The following is a 12,053-nucleotide window of genomic DNA, read 5'->3' as shown; positions in this document are numbered from 1 at the left end:
AGTGCCGTCTGCAGTCATTTATATTTTCGAGCTTTAGACGTCGTTGGCTGCAGATGTGAAGGTTATGTCGGCACATGCCCTGCAGGAAATCTCTCAGATGATCTTCGGTTGTGTCATATGCGGTTTTCTAGACATGGGTGAGGCCTTACTGTTATTTTGTGAGCCACCCTCGTTCCAGATCTTAATTTGAGAGTTCCTCGCCTTGATGGGTAGGATGCTCAGGAGGCGGGTGGGGTGTTATATAGAGGCGGCTATAATTGTTCTATTTTGATAGGTGGCACTGTAAACAATGCAACAAGATCTAAACATGTGTTTTGTAACCAAGCACTGAACTACAAACTGTGCAGAAAAGAAGTGAAACTTGTTTTTTTGCATTGCTGTAGAGGTTTTGCTTGGACTGGAGCATGTGTTTCCCCTTCTCTATAGCTTGTCTGCAAGTGCTGATGAAAAGTGACCCGCTGTCTGCAGAAACCATTATGTTGTGATTTTTTTTTTTTTTTTTTTTTTTTTTTTTTTCCACCGTTGGTTCACGCACAGCCGGTAAAGTCAGTCAAGTTCATCTGCTTGGCAAAGATAATTCTTTTGATGGAACAATCTGGGTATTTATGAGCGGTCCACGCTGTTTTCATGGTATCCATAAATCTGGAACTCTTCATTAATTTGTGGCCGTGGCCGTTGCGCTTGACAAGTGCCTCCTCTCTTTGCTCTCAAGGTGCAGATTTCTGCTTGGCAGGCACGCCCGGTGCCGTTACTTCCGTTCGCTTTCCAATTCAGCCAGACTGGATGAGTCGCAGGGCCTGAAATCATCATGCATTTCATTTATAGGACTTTTCTGTTCCATTACATTCTTTTCAACTGCATTTTTGCTTTTATTAAATCTCATTTGGTGAGGTTTGATAGATGAGGTTTGAGTGGGACCACCCAGCTGGTCAGCTCTGCTCTGCTCGCCCGCAGTGGGTTAGGTGTTTGAATGAGGATCAGGATCCCGGAGGTTGTGTGGGAGGCTGTGCGTGGCAGCTCATCCTCATCCTCCTGTGAGATATCCAGCTCCTCTATATGGCGGCCAGATTGAAGAGCCGTCTCAACACGAGCGTCCCTCTCAGCCAGGCGTGCGCTGGCCGTGCGTTGCGAGACGCCACCGCAAAGTTCCCTTCCCTGCCTTTTCTGCAGCTTTCTCCTCTCATGACAGTCTCCTAGGAAAAGAGAGTGAAGGAGAAAAACGGCGAGCACAGCATCTGCAATTGTAGCGAGCGCACATTTCTGGATCGGGTTTCCTCTGCTTCAATGGAAAATTAAAGAGCTGTCAGGAGAGGTGCTGAGGATATGTGATTAGTTCTGCAGAAGTTTTTCCAACCGTCTCTTATTATGAAGGGAGAAAACTGTGGGTGCTCAAACACATCCTCAGGGGTTAAGGTGGAGACAGATGAGTGATGTCTGGTGGTTTATCACCGCCATTGTTCATTCCGTCCCTTTCGTCAGATCTTTATATGTCTGCATTAGCAGTACTAACAGCATCTCAGCCCAAATATAAAGTACTGAACCAACTCAAAACAAACTTCTGTCTGATCTACTTCTGCCTTTGAATCCATCCCCCAGAGCTCGGCTCACCCAGAGACTTGGTGACCAGTGACGTCACAGACACCAGTTTTGCCGTGTCTTGGACCGCGGCCCCGGGTAACGTTCGTCAGTACAGGGTCACGTACAAGTCTCTGTTCACTACGGAGTCTGGGGAAGCAGTAATACCAGGAAGCAGCACCACCACAGTTTTGCAGGGTCTCACCCCAGAGACACGCTACGAGGTGTCTGTGTTTGCCGTCTACGGCCATGGAACGGGCCAGGCATTGGTTGGAGAAGAAACCACAGATGGTAAGTTACTCTTCTTTTTTCTTGGTCTGTTTCGCTTTCTTCATAGGCTTTCTGTGTGAAGTCTGAAGACTTCATCTCGGTCATGCCTAGAAAGTGTGAAGCTAAGTATGTGTGATGTCACCGTACAGCCATAAAACCACAGAAGACACAAAGGGACCTTCAGATATTTCCCCCCACCTAAAACACAAACAAAGCCTTAGGGCTTCTTGCATCTGTTAAACTCCAAATACGGTCCAGGAGCATCATCACTGAGCTTTCTGGGTCAGTGATGCAGGCTTAAAAGTGGTCCAGGAAAAAATAGTGTTGAAAGTGGTATTTTGTAAGCTGTAGAAAAAGGGAGCTGTCATCAGCGCTTACTGCTCAGTTCATTCTGTTGAGCTCAGAGATAACGTCATAGCTGATGCCATTCGCCTGAGCAGTAACGAATCTGGAGACTTCACACGCACGTCTTCGAGGCTGTGCATGTATGTTATATATGTGTGCAGAGGTGATGTCATGTCCAGGACACCTGCACGAATTTTCATGGGAGATCCAGAGCAGATAGGCCTCACTCATGCATATTGTGCAGAAACTTGCACCAGTTGGGAGGATTTTAGTTCAAGAGTTAGTAAAAAAGATTTCAAGGAAAAAGATTTCCAAACACTATTATTGTTTATTGATTCTGGCAAGCAGGAGAGGGGGCATACCCACCAAATACAACCATCCTATCTAGAACCTCCCTGGGCCGAAGCGACACGCAGCTAACTTGGATGTGCTTCCCTTTTCCATTAATAAACGTGCTCCCACCGATGCAGAGGGCTCTGAATATTTTCCTCAGCCCATTTCAAATCCTCTGACAATTCAACAACAACAACAACAATCTTTATTTATAGAGCACATTTAAAAGCCTTGGGCATACCAAAGTGCTTTACATAAAACAATAAAAGGTTCAAACATTGATAACGGATAAATAAAAATAACGAGTTATGTTCATAGATAAAAGCTACCAATAAGAATGACTACAGCACATGGGTAATAGCAAGATAAAAGCTGTACCACCATAATAAAAGACACCAATAGAAAGATAGGAGGGAATTAATACAAGAGGTCAATAGGTCACAGCAACCAAACAAACAACCAAACAAACCAGCAATTAAAAGGTGGAGAAGGCAAGTTTAAAAAGATATGTTTTAAGCTGTGATTTAAAAGAATGAATAGAATCAGATGCCCGGATGCCAATCGGGAGATTGTTCCACAGCACAGGTGCAACAAGAGCAAACGATCGATCACCTCTAGTCTTAAGTCGAGATCTGGGCTGAGCCAGCAGTAACTGTGACGATGACCTTAAAGCCCTAGCAGGAGCATAAGGGTTTAAAAGGTCCTTAAGGTAGCTGGGTGCAGTGTTGTTAGTAATTTTAAAAGTAAACAACAAAATTTTAAATTGAATACGATATTTGACAGGCAACCAGTGCAGATCGGCAAGGACAGGAGTAATGTGGGCAAACTTGCTGGTTTTAGTTAGAATGCGAGCTGCAGCATTCTGAACTGTCTGTAATCTATGTAAAAGGGAAGAGTGGAGACCACAATAAAGTGAATTACAATAGTCTAGCCTCGACGTTACAAAGGCGTGGATGAGCTTTTCGAGATCTTTATGCGGGATATAGCGCCTAGCCTTAGAGATAAGACGAAGCTGGTAAAAACTAGATCTGACAACAGCAGACACTTGTTTGTCAAGTGAAAAGGAGCTGTCAAATAAGACACCCAGATTCCTGACAGTATCAGAGAGAGAACAACTAAGAAAACCAAAGGCATCCCGGAGTTTGGCACGAAGGGCATTACTACCAAAAATCATAATCTCGGTTTTCTTCTCATTAAGGATAAGAGAATTCGACAACAACCACTTCTTGGCCTCAGACATGCATTCTTGGAGGCTATTCAGAGACAGAGCAAGATCGTCGTTTAGCTCAAAATAGAGCTGGATATCATCTGCATAATAGTGATAAGCAATATGGTATTTCTCAAAGATGGCACTTAAAGGAAGCAAGTATAATGAGAAAAGGGTAGGGCCCAGCACAGATCCCTGGGGGACACCACAGCAAACAGGTACAGCCGAGGAAGAGGATGTAGCCAGATGTACCGTAGAGAGCCGATTGGAGAGATAGGATTTAAACCAATCCAGGGCAGCGCCCTTCATGCCTACAGTGTGCTCAAGTCTCGCTAATAAGATATTATGGTCAACCATGTCAAATGCCGATGATAGATCCAAAAGCACTAAGACTGAGGGGCGTCCGTTGTCAGCCATTAGTAGGAGATCATTGAAAACACGAAGCAATGCTGATTCTGTGCTGTGATGTTGTTTGAAGGCCGATTGAAATTTATCATTTATATTATTCTCATCAAGGTAGGTCTGCAGTTGGAGCAGAACCACCTTCTCAAGTATTTTAGCCAGAAAGGGAAGCTTAGAAATTGGCCTAAAATTGGCAAAATCACTAAGCTCAAGGTTCCTTTTTTTTAGAACAGGTTGGATTATGGCATGCTTGAGAGCTGAAGGTACATAGCCAGAAAGCAAGGAGAAGTTCAATATGGACAATAAACAAGGTCCAATTACACTGAAACAATCCTTAACAATACGGGATGGGAGAGCATCATGTACACAGTTAGTATTGTTCAATTTATCAATTAGACGCTTCAGAGTGGAGAGAGAAACGGGTTCAAATTGATAAAAAGTGGCCGAACAATCAGGAGTAGACATACAATCAGTCACCAGAGGAAGAGTAGATCTAAGGGATAAAACTTTATCTAAAAAATAGTTTGAGAATTTTCCACAAAGACCCGGGGAAGACAGCAGTGGCATAGAGGGACGGGGGTTCACCACAGAGTTAAAAATTTTAAATAGAATTCGTGGATTATCACCATTAGTGGTAATAATTTTAGAGAGAAAAGCCGCTTTAGCCGTTCTGGCAGCAGTTTGGAACTTCGAGCGGCTAATACGTAAAATATCATAAGAAGACTGAAGTCTATCACTCCTCCACTTCCTCTCATCACGCCGACATATACGTCGTAGGGCACGAACAGAATCATTTAACCAGCATTGTGAGAAAGTTCTAGGGCGTTTCATTTTGATGGGTGCAACAATGTTAAGAATCGAGGAACAGGTGGTAAAAAGAGTATTAGTAGAGTTCTCAAGTGTGTGTGGGGAAGAACAATCCAGCATACTAAATGGGGAGTTAACAAAAGACGTAATAAAGTTGACCACAGTATTGGCATTAATAGTCCGCGTAGGATAAAGAGGAGAGTTTAGGTATTGTCCAGTATCACCCAGGTCTACATCGAAGATGACCGGGGAATGATCAGAGAGACCAGTATTCCTGATTTCCTTAATGCAAATGTCCACATTGAATGAAAAAACCAAATCAAGGGTGTGGCCTTGAACATGGGTAGGCTCATTCACCCACTGAATAAGATTAAAAGAATCAGTCAGCACAAGAAAGTCTTTAGCCAATTGGTCATTCATACAGCAGACATGAATGTTAAAATCTCCAGAAACAATAACAGAATCATATTTAAAAAGAACGGATCCCAAAAAAATCAGCAAATTCAGAGATAAACATCTTATGATATTTAGGCGGACGATAGACCACGACACACAAAGTGGTCCGAGAGCCCGTCAGTTCCAATAGCTGAACTTCAAAACTGGAATAGGTTGGAGAGGATAGCAGCCGTGCATCATGTTTATTATTGAAAACCGAGGCTAAGCCACCACCTCTACCAGTTAGCCTAGGTGAGCTAAAGAAGGCAGAGTCAGGAGGTAGAAGCTCAGAGAAGGGGATGAACTCACCCGGAGAAGTCCAGGTCTCCGTTAGAAATAGGACATCCAGTCCCGAGGTGAGAAAAAAGTCATTTAGGAGGAAGGCCTTATTTGAAAGAGACCTGACATTAAATAAGGCCATCCGAATCCGGGGGGCCAGGACCTTTGTAGTAGCCCGTCGCAAGGAGCAAAGGTTGTTATGTTGAACACCGCGGCCAGGCGGTGTTATCCAAAATCGGGCAGAGTGGTAAGCCACTGGGCGAGCAGGGTAGGTTTGAAGGCCGATGGAGCAAATCCAACGGTGGGTTAGCAATCTAGCCGCAGAGTGGCTGCTGAGATAGTGGAAGAAACAGGATAGCTCACGGCTTGTAGAAGGGAAGTCCATAGCCATGGCTCTGATATAAGCCTTAACGCGGACACGGACGCCGCTCCTCCTACCCCGTTTCCTGAGGCGTTTCCTACGGAGCATGGGAAGAGGAGGATAGGTCACATAGGTAGGGGAGACAGGCATCAGGGGGATAGCGGCACCGGCGGTCCCAAGGCAGTCAGGTCGTTGAGAACAGGAAAACCGAAGATTCAGGAGCGTGTCTCTGTCATAAGTTATTAGTGTACAATCACCTAGAGAACATAAAACCAAAGATAAAACAACGAGAAGTACAACGCCAAGGCGAAGACGTGGTCGGAGACGGTCAGCCATGCACACCGGCGCCATCTTGCTTCCACGTGACCACGCGAATGAGCGTGGTCAGAATTCACACTTGCCCACACTTGCCCTTCCTGCAGGGAGAGTAAGAAGCACTCAACAGACACACAAAGAATTTCCTCAAGATGTCACGGCAAGACATCAAAGTTTGGCGCCCAAAACCACCTATTAAACACAATCAATCATGTAACTTTGCATCTGTTTAAAGTGAGTAGGTTTGTATTCAGACGCGTGGAAAATGAGCCGATGAAAGCTACTGCGAGGTAGCTGACTGCGCCGTTTCCTTAGCAGCAGGAAAGCCTTGGTGATTTTATTCCCCCGGGGCCATCTATCCATCGTTTCTCTCTGATATTTGTTCCTTCGTTGCAGTTTCAGCTGCTGGCAGATCGATCGTCGTCTCAGAGGAGACGGAGAAGTCCATGAAGGTGACATGGCAGCCGGCACCTGGAAACGTCGTCAACTACCGCGTCACTTACAAACCACAGGCAGGAGGGCGCCAGCTGGCGGCCAAAGTGCCCGGTGGCACTACCACCACTGTGCTGAGACGCCTTACCCCTCTCACCACTTATGACATCACTGTGGTGCCCGTTTATCGCTCCGGAGAAGGCAAAGCAAGGCAAGGGGAAGGAACTACATGTAGGTTGGCCCGCTGTTCACTACACATCATGACACTGTAAATCCAGGCTATTATAAAGTCGTTAAAGACCCTCCACATCTGCCCCGATCAGTCTGTGTATTCCTTCCCCTCCAGTAACACCTTACAAAGGCCCGAGGAACCTCCAGACTTCAGAGCCCACCAAGACCAGTTTCCGTGTAACCTGGGACCACGCTCCCGGTGACGTTAGGGGCTACAAAGTCACTTACCACCCAGTGGAGGATGACATCGACCTGGGGCAACTTCTGGTTGGTCCCTATGATAACACTGTGGTGCTGGAAGAACTCAGGTTTGTCCCACTTTTTCGTGTTTTTACGGTTTATTATCAGACTCGTTTGGACTTTGGACTATGTTCTCCTGCATATTTTGTAATGAAAGTTGTTTTTTGGGTTGACAGAGCTGGTACCAAATACACAGTGAGTGTGTTCGGTATGTTTGAAGGAGGGGAGAGCATGCCGTTGGCTGGAGAGGAGTACACCACCTACTCTGACGCACCTGATCCTCCAAATTTTGACAAGCCAAGTAATATTACCCACATATATGTGATGTACATTGCACACGGTCATTGTAAGAATAAGAGAAGGCGCAGAGCACGTTCTATGCAAAAACAAATGAAAAAGTCTTAGTCATTCTGTTACTGTATCTGTCGTCCTGTTTAAGTCACTAGATGTTTTGTATGTATGTTTTGTTTCTCTGTATGTTTTGTTTCTCTGTCAAACATCGGAGAGTGTGTCACATATTACATTTTTGTTTGGGGAAAAACCCCTCTGTAAATCCAAGCCACATAAAAGCTGAATACCTTTCTTTAAAGCGAATTGTCTCACGAAATAACAGATGTAATGGCAACTCCATCTGCCTGCCCTTTCCCTGCTTTCTTCGCCGTGTCACTTTGGGCTTCCGCTCTTTATTTCCAGTCCAGCCAGCGGAGATACGAGCCGTGCGTGTATAATCTGTTTGCACTTATAAAACGTTTTACTATCCAGTGAGTCAGAGCGTGGCAGGCAGCAAGTGTGAGACGAGGAAAGAAGTTGTGTTTGCTGCGAGGAAAGGTCAGCGTGACCAGTTAGCTGCAAGCCCTCTCCTAAAAAGGAGGCAGATGTAGACTCGGTGAGGTGACATAATCAGCGTTTCCTTGTACATCTACCGAGTAAGTGTCTGCACATTAAAGGCACTTATTCCTGGATCTTTATTGTTACAAACTATTTCAAATGACTTTAGAAAATCATATTTTACCTCCACATACCACTTCTTGGGCTTTTTGCCCACAGATTGGAGATGTTGTGTGTACTTCTAATGTGTAAAATCATGTAACCTGTTTTCAGTTGCAGACAGCAGCAGTTAGTGCGACATCTGCAGTTCTCTTTTAGGTACAAAGGATCGGATGACTTCCTTTTCATCACACAGGTGTTTGGAAAACAGGATGTGAATGTTTCCTCGCTGCTCTGCAGGGCACAATAATCTCCTCAGCGGAGGCCTTTAATATAAAGGGCACATTCTCCTGGGAGTACCCCGTGGATGGGAAAACCACTGAAAGAATTACTGCCTCCACATGCTGCCGAGTGAAGAAGATCATAATTATACCACCTGGAAAATAATTGTTATCCACAGAGGGATGGAAGAAAGAGCAGAATTATTTGTTGCGTGCATGTAGAGATTGTTTGTTAAGCATTCAGGAAATTGTTTGGATTTTTGTGGAAATTTATTGCCGTCAGCTCTTCTTTCCTCCCTTCTTTTCTTCTCACACGTCCTTGAAAGCTCTTCCACCATTACACTAGAGCATTTTTGATTATATTTGAAACTCATTTGTAACGTTCACCTGGGATCCTTCGTGACACGTGAACCTCTGCCCTGTCAGATACGATGTGTAGGACCAATGCTCAGGCTGACATTGTGCTTCTGGTGGACGGCTCCTGGAGTATCGGACGTCTGAACTTCAAGACTATTCGTGCCTTCATTGCACGTATGGTGGGCGTCTTTGACATCGGCCCTGATCGGGTCCAAATCGGTGCGTTGAATCAAAATAAGAATGATAAAGTATGTATTTGTTAATACAGCAAAGGTTTTCTTTGAGGTGCTCTAACTAAGATTTGGCGGCTTCTTTAGGGCTTGCTCAGTACAGCGGAGACCCAAAGACCGAATGGCACTTGAATGCTCACCGAACCCGAGAGTCTCTCCTGGATGCTGTGTCCAACCTGCCCTACAAGGGAGGAAACACCATGACAGGTGATTCGCTTCGTTTCTGATCTTTTTGCTTTTGTAGACGCAAACGAGCATTTCGCATTACTCTGTGCCTTCTTCGTGGCAGGTCTGGCTTTGAACTACATCCTCCAGAACAATTTCAAAGAGGACGTCGGGATGCGTCCCAGCGCTCGAAAGATTGGCGTCTTGATCACTGACGGAAAATCGCAGGATGATGTCATTGCCAACTCTCAAAACTTGCGCAATCAGGGCATTGAGCTCTATGCCATCGGTAAGCAAAGAGTGGTGCAGTTAACTTGTGCTTTTCCTGCATCTAAAAAGCTGCTGCTGACCCTTGACCTTTATATCATTGTTATTTAGGTATTAAGAATGCAGACGAGAACGAGCTGAGGTCCATCGCCTCTGAGCCGAATGACATTCACATGTACAACGTGGCCGATTTCTCCTTCCTGCTGGACATTGTGGACCGGGTTTCTGACAACCTGTGTAACAGTGTCAAAGGGCCAGGTGTGTGAAGTCCAAGGTGTTTGATAAGCAGTATAATTATAGTGGACAGCATCAAGGATCCTCGTGAAAAAGCCACATTAGATGCAAAGAACGACCCCTGCATGAGCATCATTTACTCCCTCATACGTGGAAAAGCTATGAAGCTATGAAATGAGAAAGTTGGCCAGTTTCAGAGCTTTTCACTACATATAATTCACCCTAAATCAGTGATTTAGAGTTAATTATACGCAGCGGTTTCAAGCATTCTATGCTTGCATCTTAACAGGAGGCGCTCCAGATGCACCCACTAATCTGGTGACATCAGAGGTGACTCACCGGTCCTTCAGAGTCACCTGGGACGGCCCCGACGACCAACCAGAAAAGTACCGTGTGGAGTACAGGACTTTATCGGGAGCCCCACAACAGGTATTTGCCAAAAACACCAAAAAACTTGCTCTGCTTCAATCACACACAAGTAATTCTAGTGCAGTATGTGAGTGTTAATGCTGCCCTGATGCTACTGGGAAACAACTTCTATTTCCAGCCACCTGTTTGTGTTGGCTTCTTGCTGTTTGGGTGTCTGATTACACTGCAGCTCGACACAGGCCAAGGAAACAAAAACAGCCGTCTCAGTTTCAGAGATTAGTAAGAAAATCTCGTGACTTTGAATGAGAGATGGCCCCGCTGGCCGGCAGCGTCTCGGCTCCACGGCGTGGATGTGTTTTTGGAGTCTGAAACAAATATGCAGAAGTTTGTTTTTCTGCAGCTCCCAGGGTTTGCTTGAATAGTGAACATTGTGGATTTGTTTATAGATGGTGAGGCTGACCTTTAGCCTGGTAAAAATTTACAGATTGTTTTCTGGGATTGATTGGAAATGTCTGTGAAGATATTCACAGTTCTGGTGCACATTAGTAAAACTTCATCAATCCTCTGATCCTCCTGTCTGTTAGGTGATCGTGGACGGCAGTCAGACCACTGTGGTTCTCCAGAGGCTGAACCCTCTCACACAGTACCTGGTCAGCGTCTACTCCGTGGTGGGAGAGGAGAGCAGTGATGCTTTGGATGGAAAAGAGACCACACGTATGTCCCACCTCAGCTCACTGAAAGAGACTGAGTGACTAAAACTCCACACACAACGTTAATGCAAACCTAACTTTGTAAACAGCGCTGCATATGACACTAGTAAAAATCGGTACTAAATCGGTACGTGATGATGAACTGCAGATGTGACCGTATTTTATTGCACGCTCTTAAGTGGTTATCATTTAGAGTCTAACTCAAACAGACCTTTCGCGCTATTAGGAAAGCCAGATAAATGGGGCTCTGAGAGAGCTACGGTTTCAATTCGAGCAGACTCTGGTGCTCTCACGAACCCTGAGTCTTTGCTTTACGAGCAGTTGCCCTTTGAGTCAGCCGCCATCATGCAATCTCTCCGGCACGGTTGCGTAACACAAACGTAATGCAACTCAGAGACTGTAATTCGTGTGTGGTCTCCATTAATAAAAGGTTCAAAGGATATATATATATATACACATATATACGCACCTTGTTTGTGAAACCATATGTGGCTGCAAAAAGATGAAAGTACCAAATCTTGATTAGATGCAAATTAAGAGATTAAATTTGGTTTTAGGTCCAAATTTGAAAGAAAGATTATATAGTGTAAATGCAAACTTTATGCAATCAAAGAATTAATTATAATTGTGGCTATACAAATGCAGTGGTTAACAAGTATTTGCTGTTTCCTGGTTTTCCAGTTCCTCTGAGTGCCGTGAGGAGGATGGAGATTTACGATCAGCAGGTCACCACCATGAGAGTGAGATGGGAAAGGGCACCGGGAGCCACAGGCTACATGCTGCTCTACAGCGCCATCAATGCTACGCAGCCCACTACAGAGCAGGAGGTAAGATCCATTCTGGGAAACCAGAAGGCATCCAGCCAATCAGCTGTGGATAGAACTGAAATGGACACATTCACATGTGTTTGTAGGTTCATAACACGAATGCCTGCTCGCATACACGAGCACCAAACACACGCAGCGCCTCGCTAAAAGCACAAAGTGACCTGCTGTCAGCATTTCTGACTGAGTGCAGATGTCACACATTGAAATAACTTTTTACAAAGACACCAGTGTTTGCCTCGTCACTCAGCAGCAAGGCAACAGGAAAAAATACAAAGAAACATTGTCAGCCACAGAGGGGTGGCTGAACCATGAGCTCACTCTGCCAAGGGAACATCATCATCATTTCTTCATGAGGTGTCAACCCCAGTGGGGCAAACCCAGATGCAGCAGATGTGCTCCAGTATTTCTCCTCACCATATTTCCCAGCCAGCGAGGAGTCCCCCTCATCTGCTTC

The 12,053-nt window shown here is 45.2% G+C and overlaps 1 protein-coding gene across 3 annotated transcripts in view; it reads left to right on the top strand.

Annotated features, from left to right (window-relative positions):
* The window catches only part of col12a1a (collagen, type XII, alpha 1a), a 50,371-nt gene that overhangs the window by 13,155 nt on the left and 25,163 nt on the right, over positions 1-12,053 (top strand). For all 3 annotated transcript variants that reach the window (XM_085391292.1, XM_085391293.1, XM_085391294.1), the window contains exons 14-24: positions 1,597-1,866; positions 6,726-6,992; positions 7,108-7,300; positions 7,409-7,533; positions 8,867-9,016; positions 9,115-9,234; positions 9,317-9,481; positions 9,571-9,717; positions 9,983-10,122; positions 10,647-10,776; positions 11,454-11,599. In XM_085391292.1, coding sequence (XP_085247418.1) covers positions 1,597-1,866; positions 6,726-6,992; positions 7,108-7,300; positions 7,409-7,533; positions 8,867-9,016; positions 9,115-9,234; positions 9,317-9,481; positions 9,571-9,717; positions 9,983-10,122; positions 10,647-10,776; positions 11,454-11,599 — 1,853 coding nt within the window. The remainder of the gene's footprint in view (positions 1-1,596; positions 1,867-6,725; positions 6,993-7,107; positions 7,301-7,408; positions 7,534-8,866; positions 9,017-9,114; positions 9,235-9,316; positions 9,482-9,570; positions 9,718-9,982; positions 10,123-10,646; positions 10,777-11,453; positions 11,600-12,053) is intronic.

This window comes from Rhamphochromis longiceps, linkage group LG19 (genome assembly GCF_057381845.1).
Source record: "Rhamphochromis longiceps isolate RC_006_pf linkage group LG19, R_longiceps_female_GT1.1, whole genome shotgun sequence".
Taxonomy (NCBI): domain Eukaryota; kingdom Metazoa; phylum Chordata; class Actinopteri; order Cichliformes; family Cichlidae; genus Rhamphochromis; species Rhamphochromis longiceps.
Note: the sequence above shows the minus strand (reverse complement) of the source record. Positions and strands in the feature narration are given on the sequence as shown.